Genomic DNA, 23,659 nt, shown 5'->3' with positions numbered 1-23,659 from the left:
CCCTGGGGGCCAACTAGCCCACCAGGAGCCTCCAGTATGCGCCAGGGGGCTGCATTGCAGAGGTGTAATGAGGCCACACCCTTTCTTACACCTCTCTGCAACGCAGCCCCCGTGCAGGTTTGAAGAGGGGAAACTAATTCCCCTTGCATACTGGGGGTCCCTGGGGGGGCAACTAGCCCACCTGGAACCTCCAGTATGCGCCGGGGGCTGCATTGCACAGAGGTGTAATGAGGCTATGCCTCTTTTTACACCTCTCTGCAACGCAGGCCACTGGCGCGTTTGCAGAGGGGGGACTAATTCCCCTTGCATACTGGGGGTCCCTGGGTCATATCTGACCAAACGCCGAAATTCCGAACGATTGAAAATGACTTTTCTTGAGAAACATTTGGATTATCATGTCCTTAACTTTGGAATTTTTGAAAGGCTGACTTTGAGGATGCTATAAATTACTCAAGTCTGCCCGAATTGTGTGGGTAAAATTGATACCTAGTCACTTTGAATAAGAATGTACTTGCGTCTCGTCTAACATTTGGAAGAAATATCTAGTTATATGACAACAAGATAGCGACATAACTTGAAGGAAATAAGGACGCCCTGAAGAAGTTCTGTTGTACAGAACGAAACGCGTCAGCTGGCTGTGGTACATAAACTTAAGGAAAATAAAAGCATTTGAATATACACCAAGATTCAGAGCTTCAATAAAGGACTCTAAGTGATATGATTGGACTTATTGTGCAAGTGGTGCTGTGCCAAACTTTGGAATATTCTCCACTACTCTCCACTACTTACTCTCTACTACTCCACTACTCTCTAATACTCACTCTCTACTACTCATTCTCTACTACTCACTCCCTATTACTCACCATCTACTACTCTCTACTACTCACCATCTACTACTCACCATCTACTACTCACTCTCTACTACTCACTCTCTACTACTCACTCTCTACTACTCTCTGCTACTCACTCTCTACTACTCACCATCTACTACTCTCTACTACTCACTCTCTACTACTCACTCTCTACTACTCTCTGCTACTCACTCTCTACTACTCACTCTCTACTACTCTCTGCTACTCACTCTCTACTACTCTCTGCTACTCACTCTCTACTGCTCACTCTCTACTACTCTCTACTACTCTCTACTACTCACTCTCTACTACTCACTCTCTACTACTCACTCTCTACTACTCTCTACTACTCACTCTCTACTACTCACTCTCTACTACTCTCTGCTACTCACTCTCTACTACTCACCATCTACTACTCTCTACTACTCACTCTCTACTACTCTCTACTACTCACTCTCTACTATTGTCTCTACTACTCTCTACTACTCACTCTCTACTGCTCTCTACTACTCACTCTCTTCTCTCTACTTTTCTCTACTAGTCTCCACCTCTACACCTCTACACCTCTACACCTCTACCTCTACACCTCTACCTCTACACCTCTACACCTCTACCTCTACACCTCTACCTCTACACATCTACCTCTACCGCTACACCTCTACCGCTACACCTCTACCGCTACACCTCTACCGCTACACCTCTACCGCTACACCTCTACCGCTACACCTCTACCGCTACACCTCTACCGCTACACCTCTACCTCTACACGCACACATATACACACATATATATATGCATATGCATTTATGTATGTGTGTATATATACATATATACACACATACGTATATAAACATATAATCTGCATATCTATATAAATATAAATGCATGCATACATATACATATACATGAAACTTTTAAAAACACTAATAAAAGCAAAGCTAAAAAGCCACCTCATTACAAACAGAATGGCTTTAACTTAAACGAGGGCGAGATCTATTGCATTTTCAATGCTTTTTTATTTTGGTTCCATCAAGAAGGCATTCAGATGTGTCACACATTTGCCATAAATTCTGAATGTTAGCACTCTAGTTGCTCATTAGATCACTGTAGTAAAGCTACTGCTCACCAGGGAAGTCTGCTGCTAATCATACTTTCTATGGCAAAATGAAACCCCTCATTTTGTTCCTTTTTAAATTAAATGTTTTCAGACTTACCACTTCATTCCAATCAAGATGGCTTCTGGTGTGCCATACTTTTGTCATAAGAAAGACTGTTAGCGCTCTAGTTGTTCTTTAGAACACTCTGGGACATTCTGTCATTGGGCTATACTTGGGCTACATCTGGGTGATATTTGGGCTACATATGGGCTCTTTTGTCTCTGGTGGCCATCTTGGAAGACTGCATGTCAGAATTTTTTAATGAAATAGAAGAGGATTTGGAAAGTCACTCAAAATGTGCCCTAATTTTTCTTTCTGCAGCACTAATCATACTTTCTATGGCAAAATATACCCCCTCATTTTGTTCCTTTTTAAATTAAATGTTTTAAGAGTTACCACGTTATTCCACTCAAGATGGCTTCAGGTGTGCCATACCTTTGTAATAAGTAGGACAGTTAGCGCTCTAGTTGTTCTTTAGAACACTCTAGGAGGCTGCAGTAGAACACAAAGGAATCAACTGACAGTCTCTGTCCTTGTTGGATGTACATGTTTTACTGAGAATGTCAGACTTCATTCTCACATGACTGCGAAAGATAATGTGAATTTACAGAAAATATGCTTTCAGTTTAGCTTATAGATCCCCTTCCAAACCACTGTGGGAAAAGCATGAGCTAATAGTTTTCTTTCAAACATGATTCATGATATCCCAGCAGAAGGCTTTTTCACATGGTAAAATCACCTTAGAACACACCACAATTCCTAAAATGAGTATGGTACCATCAACAAATGATTTATAATGTAACTAAAGTCCTAAAACCCTCTATTAACTACAATGCTTTTTAATGAGGTGCTATCATGTATATTGGTCCCAAGATGGCTGCCAACACTTCTTGGATGAAGTGCTGACAGCCAATCAGATCTCACGATGAGATGTGTGGTTAGGCTCCGCCCAGGTATATGTGTTTTTGAAGTTAATTTTCATAAAAACCACTGGAGCAATTGTCACCAAATATAGCAAAGGCACTTCTGCGTACCAGTCCCTACAATTTTGCCAAGTTTGGTGTAATTCCGTTTAACGGTTCGGGCAGTAGCCTTGTCAGAACGTCCTATGGAAATTAACATGGGGAAAACACGTTTTGGGACCCCCCTTTTTTCTCAGCCCCCACTTCACAAATCTCCCCGAAACTTTCAGGGAAGGAGCGCAGCGGAGCTGGCCAAAATTGTGGAAAATTACACGCAAATTCCTCAACCGGCGCCAAAGTTATTCCCAATAGAATGTTGCAGATTTCCTATGGTAGCTAGGTCCTAACTATATATACCTACTGGCTATCGCCAGTAGGAGATATATCTATATCTATATATATAGATATATAGATAGATATATATATATATATAGATATAGATATATATATATACATATATATCTATATCTATATATATATATATATCTATATCTATATCTATATTTATATATATATGCTGCTCCTTTGCACCGGATAGGTTCAATCACAGACGGGTGCCATTCTCGCGGCAGTGCTGCCGCGTCAGCAATTCACGCTCACTCTCCGTAGTTTGATACATTTTACATTTGATAAAGGCGTCAGCCGAAACGCGTAATGTTTTGCTGGACAAAATAAAAACGGATGAGAAACAAGTCCCGTGAGTGCCTACCTCCTTACAAACTACGGAGAGTGAGCGTGAATATATATGACGAACGCGAATGTTTGTTCCTCACTATTTCAGTGTTTGGTCCACTTTTCACAGGTTTTTAGATTTATTTCTAAATTTCTAAATTACAATGGAGTCATTTTGTAAAGAATGTGGATTTTAAATTTTTTTTATATATGAATGAACAATAGACCGTGAATAATAATTTGTTTGGAAAACAGACCCCACAGTACTAAAAATGTAGTATGTCCTTTACCTTTAGTATCACATGGTGTAATGTTGAAAAAAAGAGGGAAAAAAACTTTAATTGAGAGAAAAAAACTGTGAAGCATTGGATATTTAAACGTGGTTGTTCTTACTTACTGACTGTGAGCAAGGGCAGATGCCCGAAACGCGTCAGATTCGTTAAGCTCAACTTTTAATAAAACCTCGTGCCTTCATTTATATTGGATTCGTGTGGTTTTCCTTGGTCGTCTTTTCACGGAGCTTTGGGAAGCTGCAGCTGATATATATATATATAAATATATATATATATGCTCCTTTGCACCGGATAGGTTCACTCCCAGACGGGTGCCATTCTCACGGCGGTGCTGCCGCGTCAGCAATTCACGCTCACTCTCCGTAGTTTGATACATTTTACATTTGATAAAGGCGTCAGCCGAAACGCGTAATGTTTTGCTGGACAAAATAAAAACGGATGAGAAACAAGTCCCGTGAGTGCCTACCTCCTTACAAACTACGGAGAGTGAGCGTGAATATATGACGAACGCGTCATGCTGCTACCCATCTTGGAATAAAGGCACTTTAATTTGCACCATCCCTCGTTGTGGTCTGTACCTGCTTTGGCGTTTGCCTCCGTGCTGGAGGACTGTGGAATTGAGATATATATATATATAATGGCTGACTAGCGAGAAATAAACGCTACTTCCTGCACTTAATTTGGGTTTGTGTCTGCTTTTCGTTGCATGCTGGAGGATAACACGCAGCATCCGATTCCCTCAAGCGGCTTTTGGGATATATATATATATATACACACACACACACACTTATATATGTATCTCCCAGGTACATAGGAGTGGAGTCAAGTATAGTACAAGTACACTTACATGTATGCACTTATCTTAACATTAACTTCGTTCTCGGTATTTAGGTCTGGATATTTTGGCTCCAAACATTTTTCCTTCGATATTTTGACATGCAATCTGCAGGTGGCACTATTGGTCCCCAAGCCTCGAGATAACTTACCAGGACAGTGAACTTTCCACTTAGAAGCTCAGACCGCAGCGGCTCCTCTTGGGGCTTCAGCTTTACAATGCCTTCTTTCAGCCGGGTTTCCTGCAGGACCAAAACAGATCAAGCACAAAAATAAGATAAAAGAAGGATCTGAGGCCATCTCATGCTTCTACTTAGAAGCATATTCTTGACCCAGATGTTCACATTTTTAAGCTTAGCGGTGACAGCAATTCACAAGGGCATCGGTGAAAACTAAAGCTCTGTGTCCATCCAGTTTAACTGAGGGGTGCATGCCCATCAACCACTGTCATTGTCTGCTGCCACTTTACTGGGATTACAAATGACCTCAGAGGTACTGGTATACATCTGGGAGCCCACAAAACCCTGCCACAGGAACCACGTCTGCACGGACAGGTAGGTTGTCTGTAGCACAGACATCCATTTTCTTCACAGGACCGCTCAATAAACGACTGCAATATTAAACTAGAGAGAAGAGGGTATGAGAAGTAATTTTCGAAAAGTTTTTCATAGGAGTCAGTGAATCAATTGACTTCTATTTCTTGTGTAGAGGTGTATACTTACGCAATTCCGCTCCTTTTTTACATCGTGAGCCCTTTATACAATTATATCACATACTTCAATAGCTTTTTCAGTAATAGGGAAGTAGATAAGTATTCGTTTATAACTGTTTAGCTGTCAAAATGAAGGACAGTGAGCAAAAATAGACCTTAGATTTAATATGCTATAAGGACTAGAGGTTACGATGGAAGGACACTAATTCCTTAGTGAGCCCAGTGAGGGCGATAGATAGAGTGAGGGCGATAGATAGAGTGAGGGCGATAGATAGAGTGAGGGCGATAGATAGAGTGAGGGCGATAGATCGAGTGAGGGCGATAGATCGAGTGAGGGCGATAGATCGAGTGAGGGCGATAGATCGAGTGAGGGCGATAGATAGAGTGAGGGCGATAGATAGATAGAGTGAGGGCGATAGATAGATAGAGTGAGGGCGATAGAGTGAGGGCGATAGATAGAGTGAGGGCGATAGATAGAGTGAGGGCGATAGATAGAGTGAGGGCGATAGATAGAGTGAGGGCGATAGATAGAGTGAGGGCGATAGATAGAGTGAGGGCGATAGATAGAGTGAGGGCGATAGATAGATAGAGTGAGGGCGATAGATAGATAGAGTGAGGGCGATAGATAGATAGAGTGAGGGCGATAGATAGATAGAGTGAGGGCGATAGATAGATAGAGTGAGGGCGATAGATAGATAGAGTGAGGGCGATAGATAGAGAGACAGATAGAGTGAGGGCGATAGATAGATAGAGTGAGGGCGATAGATAGATAGAGTGAGGGCGATAGATAGAGTGAGAGCGATAGATAGATAGAGTGAGAGCGATAGATAGATAGAGTGAGGGCGGTAGATAGAGTGAGTGCGATAGATAGATAGAGTAAGTGCGATAGATCGATAGAGTGAGGGCGATAGATCGATAGAGTGAGGACGATAGATAGAGTAGTGCGATAGATCGATAGAGTGAGTGCGATAGATAGATAGAGTGAGTGCGATAGATCGATAGAGTGAGTGCGATAGATAGATAGAGTGAGGGCGATAGATAGAGTGAGAGCGATAGATAGATAGAGTGAGAGCGATAGATAGATAGAGTGAGGGCGGTAGATAGAGTGAGTGCGATAGATAGATAGAGTAAGTGCGATAGATCGATAGAGTGAGGGCGATAGATCGATAGAGTGAGGACGATAGATAGAGTAGTGCGATAGATCGATAGAGTGAGTGCGATAGATAGATAGAGTGAGTGCGATAGATAGATAGAGTGAGTGCGATAGATCGATAGAGTGAGTGCGATAGATAGATAGAGTGAGGGCGATAGATCGATAGAGTGAGGGCGATAGATCGATAGAGTGAGGGCGATAGATCGATAGAGTGAGGGCGATAGATCGATAGAGTGAGGGCGATAGATAGAGTGAGGGCGATAGATAGAGTGAGGGCGATAGATAGAGTGAGGGCGATAGATAGAGTGAGGGCGATAGATAGATAGAGTGAGGGCGATAGATAGATAGAGTGAGGGCGATAGATAGATAGAGTGAGGGCGATAGATAGATAGAGTGAGGGCGATAGATAGAGAGACAGATAGATAGAGTGAGGGCGATAGATAGCGAGACAGATAGATAGAGTGAGGGCGATAGATAGAGTGAGGGCGATAGATAGAGTGAGGGCGATAGATAGATAGAGTGAGGGCGATAGATCGATAGAGTGAGGGCGATAGATAGACAGATAGATAGAGTGAGGGCGATAGATAGATAGAGTGAGGGCGATAGAGTGAGGGCGATAGATAGACAGATAGATAGAGTAAGGGCGATAGATAGACAGATAGATAGAGTGAGGGCGATAGATAGATAGAGTGAGGGCGATAGAGTGAGGGCGATAGATAGAGTGAGGTGGCCTTGTGGTAGACGTGGTGGTGGTGGTGGTGGACGTGGTGGTGGTGGAGGTGGTGGACTTGGTGGTGGAGGTGGTGGTGGAGGTGGTGGACGTGGTGGTGGTGGACGTGGTGGATGCGGTGGTGGTGCATGCGGTGGTGGTGCATGCGGTGGTGGTGGATGCAGTGGTGGTGAATGCGGTGGTGGTGGATGCGGTAGTCGTGGACGTGGTAGTGGTGGTGGATGCGGTAGTCGTGGACGTGGTAGTGGTGGTGGACGTGAAGGTGGACGTGGTGGTGGTGGACGTGAAGGTGGACGTGGTGGTGGTGGTGGATGTGGTGGTGGTGGATGTGGTGGTGGTGGACGTGGTGGTGGATTTGGTGGTGGTGGTGTATTTGGTGGTGGTGGTGGTCGTGGTGGTGGACGTGGTGGTGGTAGTGGTGGTGGAGGTAGACGTGGTGGTGGTGGACGTGGTATTTGCCTCGTGGTGGTGGATGTGGTGGACATGGTGGTGGTGGACCTGGTGGAGGTGGGTGTGGTGGTGGTGGACGAGAGAAGAAAGGTGTATAAGAGGTGGCTAGTCGGGAACTAGGGACAGAGATCTGCACGGCTCTATCAGTACTAAGCTATGTCATCTGAACTCTCAACCTCACCCCCAACCTTTGAACTCTCTTTCATTTCTCGGACATCAAAGAGACGCAGGGTTCATTTTTTAGAGCAACTTCAAAAACACACCAAGCCTTGGCCCCCTTTGTCAGGTTAAATGAAAGTAAAGCGCCAAGACTGCACAGTCGAAACAGTTGTGCTGCAGTGGTGACGTGTCCTGGTAAACTGAGCCTGTGCCTCATTTGACTGAAACGTGCGATTCTGGGCAAGCTACTTCTTTTAAGTAACCACATCTGTCTATATTTGCGCACGCCTAGAAGATGTTTAGGGAACTTCACTGAATTTTCTCTAATTACCAGGTTTGTTCTAGTCTTTCTCTGACAGAGCTACAGGCTCAGAGTGGCGTCCAGTTGCCAAACTGTGCCCCGAAAAAAATGAAAAACCCTATCTGGATCACTTGTTCGCTACTTGGATAAACTGTGTAATCCTGGTCAAATCCATTTAGCTCTATGTCCCTCGATTCCATTATCTGACAACAATATGTACAATGGGAAAGAGCGCAAATGAGCCAGATTGAAATACTATGAAACAAAGTTGTTTGAACGTTACTGCTGTTCTATTTTGTGATTTAAAGTCGAAAGCTTATCTGGGGGTTGGGGAAACAAATCATGCACTAAAGAGAGGGAGAGAGGGAGAGAGGGAGAGAGGGAGAGAGGGAGAGAGGGAGAGAGGGAGAGAGGGAGAGAGGGAGAGAGGGAGAGGGAGAGAGGGAGAGAGAGAGAGTCAGTGGCATTTTTGATGCTACAAATAGGGATTAAGGCAAGTACCGAGAAAGCACAATAGGGGGCAAACTTTTTCCAGGTTTATACAGGGGGAAAAAAAATCTTCTTACATTTTGTGGGCTGTGCAACTGAATTCCTTTGATGTGTGCAAGACTAGGACAGAAAATGCCTCGACAAGGAAAAATTAGCACTTATATAACCAGCAGTCGCTGAATCCAGCAGCGTGCCCTGCACTGGTACAAGGAATAAAGTGATGTTTAAAGCACGCGCCCACGAGCTCCGAAGAGTTCACTGCAAAGCCGGGGCTGCAGGGGTGTCTCGCTGTTCTCCCTCTCAAGGCACCCTGGCACGTTGTTTTCAGAGCACTTTGCTGAGGTAAATCTGCCTCTTTAGAAGCTCGAGCCACCGCACACAGTGCTCTCTTTTACTGTTTTCTTAAAAGAGGCACAAGATGCGATGCCATTGGTGAAAACATGATATACAGCCAACTGAGCCAAGCAGGGACGGTGTTACCTCAAAACAGAAATCCTGCTCACACGGAAGGCAGGGAAGGGGCAACGTCACCAAAGAGGGGTCGGGGGAGTGAATTGGGGGCCTTGGGAGGACGCATAGGCTGGGGTGGTGGAGGGGAGTGAGTGGGAGCGAAGCTTCTGCATCATGCAAGGGGGCGCTCATGTCCGAAAGGGGTGAGGACATAATTGGAGGTTGGGGAGAGCAGGGCGCACACCCCGAAGGGGTGAGGCGGCAAAGGAATACGGGACATGGAGGAGTGTGGGTCACAGATCTGTAAATGGTGGGCGAATAGGAAGAGAGGAGAAGCCTTCCTAAAGATGGATGGGGAAATGGGAACAGGAGGGGGGGGTAAATATTCTAAAGGGGGAGATGGTAAGGGACTAAGGACATAGGATGGAGAAGGGGCAGTGTGCGTGGGTGGATCAGCCTCTCCTCAGAAGGGCTGTGTAGGGGAATCGCACAGTGCGGGGAGACAGCGTCGACTTTCAGGGGCAGATGAGAAACGGAGGAGACCTGATGGAAGATCAACTGAAAGTTGCCGATAGGGAGCAGTGAGAGACAAGATAGAAAGGGAGGAGCCATGGGGGGGCTTAAAAAAAGCTGAGCAGGACAGGTAAGGGTGGGTGCTGGAGTTTATTAACCTGGGGCAATACAGAGAGCAAGGGAAAGGGATGAGTGTTGAAAGCAAAAGCAAAGAAAAAGCTGTGAAAGTGATCGGACGGAGGCAGAGCGGAAAGCACAGGAAATAAGCTCTCTGCATTGCTGTGGCGAGGGAGTGCATTCCTTTGAAGTCTGATGCGCGGGGCGGGGGAGCGGATTCCTTTGAAGTCTGATGCCTTGGCTCAGACAAATGGTATGGTGAGCGATGTGGCTGGCGATGTGCATGCGCCTGGCTCACATGAACTGTACCTGATCCGCAGTTTATAGTAAGGCTTTCAAAAGTCTACCCAATCTCGACAAACCTGCTTTGCAAAAGCAATGCTGTAGTCGAGACCTAAAAATGGCTTCATGGCGTTGTGCTGCTACTCACTACATGGCTATTATTACAATATCCCTGTAAAGGCCTTCAGCTGTGTCCAGAAGATAAGAGATCTACTTTAATTCTGAAGATATAGGGCCAGGTCTTCTTATATGGCCAACTGTTGGCGATGTGCCACAGGATGTGGTGTACAGTGAATGAGGAGCCCCCACATGTATTCGTCCATAATCTGTGCAATATGGGCACAGGGCGTCATCCTGTCACATGGTTACATAAAGAAAGCAGAGAACATACCGGGGTCTCCCTGATGCACTGGAGGCAAAATAGGGAGGACAATATTGAGCGACCATTACTCAATTCAGAATGGACAAGGCAATTGAATCAGCACAAGTCATTTCTCTCAACGCACGATTTAAGTGCATCCAATACAATACATAGTCTTACACGGGCCTATCTTACCCCGACAAAACTAAACCGCATATTCCCTACTGCCAACCTCACATGCCCTAGATGCCACTGTGACACCGCGGACCATGCTGAGGGAGTGTCTCATCCAAGCTACATATTGGCAAGAAGTCCATGACACCCTGGCATCTGTTATAGAATTCACGCACCCAAGGACATGAAAGGCGATGGCTCTATGAATCTATAAGCGAGACAAAAAACACAGTTCAGAGCACAGTTGCAAAGCTCGCACTACTGCTTGCCACGCGAATTATCACCCTAGATTGGAGGGATTCCCAGCCACTGCTCCTGACAAAACGGCAAACAGGTCTTCTCCTGATGGGGAGAAGCCAAAAGCACAAATTTACATCAGGAGGAGGCTCGCCGCCTCTGCATGTGGCCCGTAGCGGAAGGGTGGGACCCTATACTCATGCCAGTTCCACAAGGTGATGTGGGAGGTGAACACCCACTCTGCAGCCCCGAGACGTCCGGTCTCGACCTCCACCCCCCCACCACCACCATTACAAGTACACTACGTTCACCCACAGCGTCCATCCCTTGCTGAGTAGCCGCTCTGTAATCACCCTGTGTATTGCCCCCGACTCCAGTTCTTACTCAGGGCTAAGACCCCTACTGAAGCACCCCCTGATGTTCTCCCATCTGCTACCAATCCTCACCTCTGATACTATGATCCCATAAACCACAAACGGTTATGTAACTTCACTCCTACCCCATGTTTACTGTTCAAGAGGTACCAGTACTTGAAAATGGAACACACATTGGAACAGCATTCTCCTCCAAACACTCGGCATGGAGTGCTCAGCATACACTTTTCCCCTCCCAGTGGCGGTCCGCCTGAACTCTGCCCCTAATCGGACTCTACCCTGTACCCCATAACCACCTTATCCTAAAACGGATACATCCATAATGACTAGGATGTATAAGTTATGATGTCTCTGCCCTGTCATGTTCTATTGTAGTGGAAAAATACCTAAATAAAATGTTTGGGGAAAAAAGGAGCAGAGATGTTTCGACTTCAAAGGTATGGCCTTCTGTATGTTACTTTTTAAACAGGTGGATCCTTGCCAAAATGTAGTGAGATGAAGAAAGGGCTTGACCAAGAGCATAACTCTGAAAATAGTTCACCGGGCCATGCACAGAGTTTTCCAATTGATGCACATGCATACAGGCAATCATTGTAGGACTGCTATACCAGACGAGAAGGTTTGCCACCAGTGTGTGCTGATGCCAATCCCTACTGATGAACTTGAATGTTTTTTTATAAATAGAATCCATTAGAGTTTTCAAGCCAGGTAGATAGAATACACCACACCATCAGACTTCACTTGGCATCAGCCACGAAACACCTTAAAATGCTCATCTGACAGTGATAGACTGTCACTTGCACCCATCTGCAGGGCCAAGAACAGATAGTCCATAATCATGGTGACTTCCTGAGAACAAGTTTAAACACAGCACCAGGATTTCTGGCACTGGCATACTTCTGTCTTACTGACATATACACGGGTCTTTCCTAAATGTCTTCACTTTTACATGATTACTTGGGACACACATTTGCTTCAGTGACAGTCTGGATTAGTTTCCTGGAAACTATACTTACTTACAGAATCAACTTTGCAAGAACACTATCATGCTACCTTGACACCAGGTACAAGGTTTATACATACGTTATGCAAACGTGCTTTTTGTTTTCGTACATATGGCGACACAGCTGCCTATAACACACAAACAATAGCAGCCTGGTCAAGATCTCGGCCCAAGGCAAGGGTGTCTTTTGTTATAAATAAAAATCTATTTCTGGGTGTTGGCACAGGAGCGCTTGCTGTCATTGGCGAGGTCCCTACATGCTAATGCTTTTACCCAGCAGCTCGCTGATCTCCACGAGGGGTGCCCAGCTTGTGACCACGATGGGGACCTACATTTTTTCCCTTCAGGTGTAACATGGGTTGGATCACCCAGTACAGGGCTCCTTGGCAGAAAACACTCACGTCCTACACACTTAAGTTAAGGGGACACATAGTAGGAGCACGCCAGATTTCTATAAGGTTTTTTATGCTTGCATATATACATTGTTTCAGCACGATGCTGGAACTTTTCATCCTGTTCACTATCCTAGCACTTGTAATAACTTTCATTTGCTTCGGTCTATTGATCATGGCAGCACATATATTTTATACAAGAATCGCGTTAGTTCAATAAAAATTTTGAACACCCCACTGTGTATTTCTTGTATATTTCTCTGAAAGAAAGAGCACAAGTGACTGATTAAAAGGGTTCTAGATTTGTTACCCCAACTCCTGGGAGGGGGAATGGGGTTGTCATGTTCAGTGGTTGCCAGAACCATTTGCCACCCACCTAGGGTTAGGGGGGATTATGATTGCAATGCGAGCTAGCTGGCCTATACGACATATCTTGAGTGGGTGCATGGAATCAGTCTGGTACTAACCCAAACATTATGCTGTACACAAACGTGCATTTTCTACCATTGTGTGGAAACTACACAACAGAACATACCAGGATTTCAAGTTAGAATTGCAAGGCCCAAAGAAGTTTTGATGCAGATGACAAGTCTTACTGAATTTCAGAACAGAATATTCTGATGCATTCACTGGAATATGGCAGTGTGAAAGGCTTTCAAAATATGTAAAGCTATAGGATTCGAGAAATTAGTCTATCAAACTGGATTGTTGGCTGCATCATGCAGCATTGTAATCTATACCTAGAGATAGGCCTAAACAATGGTGTGCCACTTAAGTAGGGTTTATACATGGGAGATGTGTTTCCATTTCTCATCTGTGGAAATCACAGTTCATTTTTTTGTCATAGGGCATATATGTCGGTTTTGCGTTTTCCAAATCACAGAAAATATGTTGCTCAGTCTTGGTTATTATGTTTAATAGGAAATAATTAGAAGTGGGGAGGAGTTGATATCAATCTGGTGAATTTGGCAAAAAGTAAAACTTTTTTGTTAATTCAGGAATTTGTAACGTTTACACATTCCGTTCAGCTTTGCCTGGGGGTGAAGCTTTTTAGTAATAAAAAGTTTTACAAGGGCGTTTTCCATCAAAATTAGGTTTTACGGATATTTTTCCTGCAGCACTTTTTGTAAAACGTTCCAGACAATTTATTTTAAAATATTTTGCAAACTTTACAAAGCTCACAGATGTGTAGCTTTAAATTACATCACAAAGTCATCGTCGGAGTTTTAGGTTTGCAAAATAGCAAGGAGAAGAGCCTTGTTAATTCTTTAACATGCGAATGACTGGCCTAGATGGCATCAAAGACACCTATAAGTGACGTTTCCTGTCGGCCAACGACACAAATGCATTCTAAGCCAACAACAGAAAGTGTTTGTAACCAAACATTACATGATTTTAAAAAGGCACAGAACATGGTGGTGAATCTATAAACTTACTTCAGAAGACTCCAAGACCTGGCTCTTCGAACAGTAGCAGCACCCCCCTCCTCCCACCCCGGCGACTTGAGACTCTCACGGGTAAGCAGTGTGCTTTACAAGTGATATGATTGATTTTTTATATAGCAAAATATACATAAGAGGCTGCATGCACGGTTCACAGCAAGGGCCTTTTGTGAATTTAGACTGAGTTCTATCCTTCATTACTCAACATGGCAGCGGCCGAGGAACATCTGGTAAGGGTAAGCCTTGTATGGATGGACATTTTCATCACTTCCTATTTTTAATTTTTCACCCTTTTTCCAATTTTCAACCCAGCATTGGAAATCGACTCAGCATATAATATGAGATGTTACAAATTAAAAGAGTTTAAGATGAAAAGGCAGTGAACAATGGATGTTTAGGGTTATTTTAACTTAATATTTTACTTCCTTGTAATTGATCAATACTAAGATTTGATTAAAAGAACGTGAGCAAACAAAATGGAACAAGGGAGTAATTGTGCTGAGAAAGCAATAGCAGTGATGGAAGTAGGTAGGGCCTGAGCATCAAGGGTAACACAAACTACAATATGCTAATGGCATTGACTCCGCTGTAGGGGGGCTGCAGACTGGTATCTGCGCTGAACACGTATGTGGAGATCGTCCACAACCGATTAGAACAATTAACAGCAAGTGGGAAGGTGATATTGGTAATCCACTGATGGACGCTGACTGGAATTGGATGCATGAGTACATTAAGAACATGACAGGTAACTCCAGGTTACGTCTTACACAGTTTACCCTCCTTCATACGCTACCTTCCTCCACTAGTTTTACAAAAAATATATTCTGATCACCCAGATAGCTGTCCAAGATGTCAAGCTGGGAATGCAGATTTCTTTCATATGGTGTGGTAATGCCCAACCATAAGAGGATACGGGGACAGAAAGCTAGGACCCATACAAACACTGCAAAGACAGAATGTAAATGGCATTCCATGGGGCAAAATAAAGATACACTTCACATAATAAAAAATCTGCTTGTCATCGTCACGATACATGTAAGTATGATGTCCAAGAAGGTGATGGGACTTGTAGAGGACAAACGTTAAGAGACTGAAGAGCGACTAGGCTCAGCACCTACCCTGTAGGAGTGGAAGAGTTCGATGGCTCTCAGCACATTGAATTTCCTGGCCATGAGGAATTTGACAGCCACATTCCAGGAGAGTGGAGACACATGGTGGTTGGCAGTCCATTTGTTGATCTCCTCCAGAAACCTCTTGGTAGCCTAAAGGACAAGACAGAGAGTGAGGGAGGGAGATGCAAAGGCGAAGGTAATGGTCAGTAGTCAGTGGTATACCTATTGCCTGCTGATCAATAATTAATATATTAATCGATCTGTGATATAAATCATCAAAGACTGTACCTGAAATTCTTACATTTTCTGCCAATTAAATATGTCCTGTCTAATTCAGTTCATCCCACAATGACCCTCCGTTCTACTTTCACATGAAAGAGGATAGATCTCTTCAACAGCTGGAAAAACGCAAGGCTTCCAGGCCTTTCCTGACTTAGTCAGGTTATCTCAAACCCATTTCTTTCATGTAGTCTCCAGGGACGGAAAGTACTCAGTGCTACCAGACTTCTGTGGAATATTTTCTCAAACCGTGCCCTCCCACCAGGCTCCTGGAGCCGGTGTCCACGGACAGAAATAAAAAGCGGCCCCTTACTTGTGTGCGCGGTATGCGCTTCAGTGAGCTTTATATGAATAAAGCAAATCTTCATTTTATTTAATTTAGAAACGGTGACGCCTGGAGAACTTTAAAGGTAAGGAGGCGTAAGCACTTGTATTGAAAAGGACTCAATGAACTTAAGCCCAACTTACTTAAGGGATATCTTGGGTTGTTCTTTAAGAAAATGCTTGGGAAAAAACAGGACGAATGGGATATTTTCCAAATTAACTATCACATAAACTAGCAAAAATCTAGTTTTCTGGAGGAGCATTAATAAAATACTGCAATCATTTTGAATTCTGCAAGAAAATCTTAACCTGCCAAGGGGTGGCGGGACTCACCATTCCCAAAGTATCTTGAACTTGGCTAAAGAACTATACATTTACAATAAAAAAATCTTATTAGGTGGTTTCAATTACCTAGATTTTTTTAAAACGTGTATAGTCTCTTTCTCTATTTCGTCTTTCAATCCTGCCCCTTGCAAGTAGCTTTACTGTGAATCTACTTGGAAGGGGCAGTGTGGAAAAAGTAAATGTTATACAAATCTCACACTTGCAAGCTGTGGACACCAGAGTTGTACATGTTCAGACGGTAGAGCTTTCATTCAATCCAATCGCATTGCGGTAACACATTCAAACAACTGACCAGCATACACCAATCATATAAGCTCTGTCCTCCGACAGTAGAAGCGATATCATGGAAAGCTTTATCAAGACCGATGATGAAATCCCTTCAGATGATGAAATGCCTTCTCACAAGTCCGGGAGCAGCAGACATAGCAGTAAGCGCGGTATAGTGCCATGGAAACAAGATTCCTCAATGAATTGTCTATGAAATATTCACTTTAAATTCACCTTTGAAACATCAGCTTGGCTGTTTTGCAAATACAAATATTTCACTATGAAATTGAAAGGTTGAATTTTGGATAACAAAATCAACGTTACCAAACAGAAGCTTGCACTTTTAAAATAACGGTATATTGGTCTCAATACTCCAGACATTCATTTTTAATAGACACAAGAGCTTAACACTTTCAAGCACTCACACGTACTACTAGTGTTTCACACTGCCAGAATGAGCCTTATATATCCATTTTCCGCGCATCATATGGCAGGAATCTGCATCATCACTATTATGCATGGGATGGCCAGGATTACATAAGGAATGGCCACATAAAGTAAAGGATAAGTACCATAGTGTGAATGCCATTATTAGTAAACGGGAAACCACAATTATGTACTCTTTAAGCCACTAGTTTGACAAGCATAGCCAGAATGTCACCAAAATGCCACGAAATGTTAAGTAGTGGACACCAATATGCCAGGAACAGCTGGAAAGTCACCTTCAGCACCACTTGTTTGTTAAGGATCAGCCACTACGGATGTTCATAAAGGCCAGTATTATGCTAGGCATAGCCACAATGTTTCCACTATTTAGCGGGAAATTGCCAAAATGTTGCCAAGAATGCCCCTGATATATCAAGGAAAGGTCACTAATGTGCTAAAGCTAGCAAAGAAGTTGTGAAGAATGCCAAGAATAGGCCACTAGTATGCCAGGGATAATCAGAATGTAGACCGAAAACTCACCAAATGTCAATGAGGGGCACACATTAATCGTTCCAATAGCTAAAATGTTGACATCAATGTCTACAAATGTCAGGTAAGGCCACTATGATGCCATGAACTGCCTTAATGTCATCAAGAACGTCCATTATCTAAGGATTAGCCCCCATTACACGTGTCAAAACCAGAATGAATGGCGACGATAAGACCAGCATGGGGCACTATTACACGAGGAAAAGCCTAAACGTTGCAGAGAATGCCCCTAATGCGTCAATTATGGGTCCCAATATGTCGGGATGGTCACTACATTAGTAAAATGCCCCCAAAATATCAAGGAAAGGCCGCTATTCTATCCAAATATTCCAGGGACCACAACATGATTCACTCATCAGTGTGCTACCAACCAGCCTGTACTCTTGGCAGCTACCTACCCAAAACTACTCACACTCTACACAATCAATTTCATATGTACTTCTACAAATGAAAAAACGCGTTAATCACTAAGACTAGCATACTATAAACTGTTCTTGTTGTGACAGGTGAGGAGCATAAGTGATCAACAGTAACCGCGACTTTCATAAGTCATGCACTCTGATAAAAAATGGCAGCAAATAGCATATTTAACTCTCTGCATTTGAACATATAATAATTATGAATGGTCACCGGCACTTCACCAGTGTCCTATGTCACGCCTGAGGTGCCTAGACATACCATTAAGGGAACTGCCCATTTAATAACGTTGAGGATAGAGAACATTGAACAACTGTGTACAAAAGGAAAAGGTCCCCATAGGTGGCATTTGGGTCATGGCTACTAAATCTGCAATTTATTGAATAAGGAAGCTTGTCCAGTTGCAGTGTGTTCCTACAGTGAAGGTATATAGATGTACTCAGAACCTATAAATGATCCAAATTATAAATGCATCTCACACAACAAGTATGTCCATGAGAACGATTTTTTTCAAAGAATTTTGGCAATCAGTGGCAGATCGGGGAGCTTTTCTGTTTGTATATGTTTGAGGTGCCTCTAACGGGTAGGCAGTTACTATACGAGATTGATCCCCTCCTTCATATCGGATACAGAATGTGAAACCAAAGCCTGATTTAGCACATTTTTTATATGATTGAGCCCTGTGCCTCTTCTGCTCTTCACTGTGCTTTGAAGCATCTGAAGTCATACGATGAACATCAGACTGAAGACTAAGAAGCGCAAAAAGAAACAAGCATTGAAAATGCAATAGGTCTCGCAATAGAAGAGTTTGACATTTTTCGTTTTGCATATGGATGAGTGGCGTTGCGTGGATGAGTGGCGTTGCGTGTGTGTGTGGCGTTGCGTGTGTGAGTGGCGTTGCGTGGCTGAGTGGCGTTGCGTGGCTGAGTGGCGTTGCGTGGCTGAGTGGCGTTGCGTGGCTGAGTGGCGTTGCGTGGCTGAGTGGCGTTGCGTGGCTGAGTGGCGTTGCGTGGCTGAGTGGCGTTGCGTGGCTGAGTGGCGTTGCGTGGCTGAGTGGCGTTGCGTGGCTGAGTGGCGTTGCGTGGGTGAGTGGCGTTGCGTGGGTGAGTGGCGTTGCGTGGGTGAGTGGCGTTGCGTGGTTGAGTGGCGTTGCGTGGTTGAGTGGCGTTGCGTGGTTGAGTGGCGTTGCATGTGTGAGTGGCGTTGCATGTGTGAGTGGCGTTGCATGTGTGAGTGGCGTTGCATGTGTGAGTGGCGTTGCGTGTGTGTGTGTGGCTTTGCGTGTGTGTGTGGCGTTGCGTGGCTGAGTGGCGTTGCGTGGCTGAGTGGCGTTGCGTGGCTGAGTGGCGTTGCGTGGCTGAGTGGCGTTGCGTGGCTGAGTGGCGTTGCGTGGCTGAGTGGCGTTGCGTGGCTGAGTGGCGTTGCGTGGCTGAGTGGCGTTGCGTGGCTGAGTGGCGTTGCGTGTGTGAGTGGCGTTGCGTGTGTGAGTGGCGTTGCGTGTGTGAGTGGCGTTGCGTGTGTGAGTGGCGTTGCGTGTGTGAGTGGCGTTGCATGTGTGAGTGGCGTTGCATGTGTGAGTGGCGTTGCATGTGTGAGTGGCGTTGCATGTGTGAGTGGCGTTGCATGTGTGAGTGGCGTTGCATGTGTGAGTGGCGTTGCATGTGTGAGTGGCGTTGCGTGTGTGAGTGGCGTTGCGTGGCTGAGTGGCGTTGCGTGGCTGAGTGGCGTTGCGTGGCTGAGTGGCGTTGCGTGGCTGAGTGGCGTTGCGTGGCTGAGTGGCGTTGCGTGGCTGAGTGGCGTTGCGTGGCTGAGTGGCGTTGCGTGGCTGAGTGGCGTTGCGTGGCTGAGTGGCGTTGCGTGGCTGAGTGGCGTTGCGTGGCTGAGTGGCGTTGCGTGGCTGAGTGGCGTTGCGTGGCTGAGTGGCGTTGCGTGGCTGAGTGGCGTTGCATGTGTGAGTGGCGTTGCATGTGTGAGTGGCGTTGCATGTGTGAGTGGCGTTGCATGTGTGAGTGGCGTTGCATGTGTGAGTGGCGTTGCATGTGTGAGTGGCGTTGCGTGTGTGTGTGGCGTTGCGTGTGTGTGTGGCGTTGCGTGAGTGGCGTTGCGTGTGTGAGTGGCGTTGCGTGTGTGAGTGGCGTTGCGTGTGTGAGTGGCGTTGCGTGTGTGAGTGGCGTTGCGTGGGTGAGTGGCGTTGCGTGGGTGAGTGGCGTTGCGTGGGTGAGTGGCGTTGCGTGGGTGAGTGGCGTTGCGTGTGTGAGTGGCGTTGCGTGTGTGTGTGGCGTTGCGTGTGTGGCGTTGCGTGTGTGAGTGGCGTTGCGTGTGTGAGTGGCGTTGCGTGGGTGAGTGGCGTTGCGTGTGTGAGTGGCGTTGCGTGGGTGAGTGGCGTTGCGTGGGTGAGTGGCGTTGCGTGTGTGAGTGGCGTTGCATGTGTGAGTGGCGTTGCATGTGTGAGTGGCGTTGCATGTGTGAGTGGCGTTGCATGTGTGAGTGGCGTTGCATGTGTGAGTGGCGTTGCATGTGTGAGTGGCGTTGCATGTGTGAGTGGCGTTGCGTGTGTGAGTGGCGTTGCGTGTGTGTGTGGCGTTGCGTGTGTGTGTGGCGTTGCGTGTGTGTGTGGCGTTGCGTGTGTGTGTGGCGTTGCGTGTGTGTGTGGCGTTGCGTGTGTGTGTGGCGTTGCGTGGCTGAGTGGCGTTGCGTGGCTGAGTGGCGTTGCGTGGCTGAGTGGCGTTGCGTGGCTGAGTGGCGTTGCGTGGCTGAGTGGCGTTGCGTGGCTGAGTGGCGTTGCGTGGCTGAGTGGCGTTGCGTGGCTGAGTGGCGTTGCGTGGGTGAGTGGCGTTGCGTGGTTGAGTGGCGTTGCGTGTGTGAGTGGCGTTGCGTGGTTGAGTGGCGTTGCATGTGTGAGTGGCGTTGCATGTGTGAGTGGCGTTGCATGTGTGAGTGGCGTTGCATGTGTGTGTGGCGTTGCGTGTGTGTGTGGCGTTGCGTGTGTGTGTGGCGTTGCGTGTGTGGCGTTGCGTGTGTGAGTGGCGTTGCGTGTGTGAGTGGCGTTGCGTGTGTGAGTGGTGTTGCGTGGGTGAGTGGCGTTGCGTGGGTGAGTGGCGTTGCGTGGGTGAGTGGCGTTGCGTGGGTGAGTGGCGTTGCATGGGTGAGTGGCGTTGCGTGGGTGAGTGAATGGTTAGCTGTTGCTTATGCGACGTATAGCACTTAATACTAAAGTAGGCAGACCTTCTTAGCCTTTGTGAGAATAATAGCAAAATAAAAATAAAAACCAGATCAAGTCAAGGACGCAAACGGCACCATGCTATTGTTTATTTACTCAGATGATATGCATAAAAATGTAACTTGTGAGCACGTTTCTCTAACTCTCCAATAATCCCATTACAACACTTTGTACAAATGAGATTGGGACTCATCCTTCCGAAGTCGAGAAAAATGTGCAACGCTGTGTTGAAGTTAATTTTTTTAATTAACAAAATGCAAATAATGTGGAGAGATTTCAAGTGATTCAGGAATGGGGGCCCTTGTAAAGAGAAAGTACGGCCGGCCTGGGCAGTGATAGGGGAGGAGGGAGGAGAAATGCGAGTCACGGCAGCAGCAGCCTTTGATGTGCCTGCCGGCCGGCCGTGAATAATTAGGGGGTGAGAAATGCGCTCGGAGGGCTGCCTTTGATGTGGTAATGCGAGGCAGGCAGGCAGGCGGCTGGTGGCATTGTGCACGCGCTTTTTAGGGCTTGCGCAAGCGCAATGTAAAAAGTTCAATCGGGTCGGGGACAATCGATATTTGCCCGGCGGTATTGCCTCTGTGACCCTCTAGTTATTTAAATCAATGAAGAGGCAGGCGCTGGAGACTGAAAAGCAGGAAACAAGGTTTTTTATTCTCTCCGGAGGAGAACACAACGAAACGGACAGAAGGTATCGTTCTGAGGTGCTCTAACTGTATTTCTGAGGCCTGGCCTCTTATATCCACATTTATGACTTTATTGCAGATTACACATACATGTTTAAAGCTTTGATGTACGGAAAAGACATTCTCGGAACTCCCCTTTGGGCCCGTTCCCACACACATTTACAGTTAAAGTCCCCACCCTAGTCACAACAGGTGATGAGCATCGCGCAGCTGGATAATCCGCCGATTCACGGAATGTGGGGAGTCTGATCGGATCTCATGGGGTGGGGGGGGCTTTGATCAACCCGGGGATTCTTTGATGGGGGAAGCTTTCTATTGTACGGGGAGGGGCAAGGATGGTATCGGCAGAGCTGGGTGTCGGCTTGGGAACGGGGAGGAAAAAACGGGCACACGGGGAAAAAGGGGGTTTGCATCTAAGGGCCGGAGATCATGAAAGGAAAGCAGGGAGGTGTCGCGCTGGGAACAGGATGAGGGCCTGGGGCAGAGCAGCGCCGAAGAGGGGTTTATGACTCAAGGCAGGTGCAAGCAGGGGGTGGTCAGCGTGCAGGCTTAGCGAAGGCAAAGGGCTATGTCAGGGGCCAGCGGCATGCAAAAGGGTTTGTTCTGATCGGGGCATCTTAAAATGGCGGGCGCGCACGACAAAAGTGTGGCATCAGGGAAGAGGCAAGATGGCGCAGATAATGTTCACCAAAACGCACTAATTTTCCACAGTCCTCCCTTTAACATATTCAAGACATCTTGCTGGTTCATTTTCTATTCGGTTCTACTGTGGTGAGCATGAGAAAGAAAACGGTAGGAACCCTAGATGGAAAAGAGTTGTAAACAATACATTTTGAGGTTTCTAGTTTTTTTTTGGAGGTGCACCTATTTGATAAAGCAGGAAAGTCATAGGAATGAAATACAAAAACGGCGAGCAGCAAGTACATATCATAACGTGAACTGGCAGGTTAATACATGTTTCAGATTCGGATTGGAGCAGGATCAATACAATGGCGGTTGGGAGAGAAATGAGGCGTAGCAAAACGGTGGTTGAAGATGTCGAATGTTCGAAGTTTTATGAGTTCTCATTGTTCTTTGTGGTCTTTCGTTGGCGCTATTGAGCACCGGCGGTGGAGCTACAAGTCCAGCTCTGTTCTAAGTTCTGCGTTGCAGGGCACGACCCTTTCCTCGCGTTTCTGGTCGGAAAGGTCCTTTTCGCCCTGTGTCCTTTGAGGTGATTGTCAGAAAGTTCCGATGGAAGAAGAGCGTTCAAAACAGTCCATAGGGTAGGTCAGAGGAAAAAGGGGGATGGAGCAAGGCCAAATTGGGAACAAACTAGGGGAACGAGAGACTTCAAATGGGCGGGCGTGCGACGGAATTCAGAGAGCGGGGACTTGTCGACAGGCACTGGACGTCGAGCAGGGGCATCAGGTCGACCCTTTCTTTTCATGCTGTCGAAAACAGTGCCTCGTCCTGCAGCTCCTTTCAGTCGTGGTCTCGCCTTGGCTAATGTCGCAGGTGTCCCTTAGTCTGCAGTCGGGCCTCGTGCTCCCACATCCGGTCCTTCTCTCCTCCAACAGCAGTACCCTTAAACAAGTTTGAAAAGACAGTCTTTAGAAAATTTGCAGATGAAGATAATCAAAAAGTCTATTTCTCTCCCAGCTCCAGGCAAAGAATGAAAATGTCCGTTATATTTAATGTTCACAACTGGCATATGAATGACCGGTGGCGGACCTGTTGGATTTACTACGACTTTCCTTCATAATCATTTATTACAGGCATGACAGTTCATCTGATGGTAACCCACCTTCGGGAGACAAATCTGGCAAAGATATGCCGTTCTCTAGAGTTTCACATTTACAAAAGGGTACAGTGAGTCGTCAACATGGTACTACACAGGTATTTTGCTGAGAGACGAACAGGGCTAAACATTTCCTTTCTATCGGT

The 23,659-nt window shown here is 45.9% G+C and overlaps 1 protein-coding gene across 1 annotated transcript in view; it reads right to left on the bottom strand.

The window, feature by feature from the left end:
- PTPN9 (protein tyrosine phosphatase non-receptor type 9) overlaps positions 1–23,659 on the bottom strand; it is a 393,690-nt gene that overhangs the window by 149,799 nt on the left and 220,232 nt on the right. Inside the window, exons 2-3 of the mRNA XM_078685089.1 lie at positions 15,227–15,370; positions 4,922–5,011 (exon numbers count right to left, since the gene is read on the bottom strand). Of these exons, the coding sequence (XP_078541215.1) occupies positions 4,922–5,011; positions 15,227–15,370 (234 nt within the window). The remainder of the gene's footprint in view (positions 1–4,921; positions 5,012–15,226; positions 15,371–23,659) is intronic.

Source organism: Lissotriton helveticus, chromosome 3_2 (assembly GCF_964261635.1).
Source record: "Lissotriton helveticus chromosome 3_2, aLisHel1.1, whole genome shotgun sequence".
In the NCBI taxonomy this organism is placed as follows: domain Eukaryota; kingdom Metazoa; phylum Chordata; class Amphibia; order Caudata; family Salamandridae; genus Lissotriton; species Lissotriton helveticus.
Note: the sequence above shows the minus strand (reverse complement) of the source record. Positions and strands in the feature narration are given on the sequence as shown.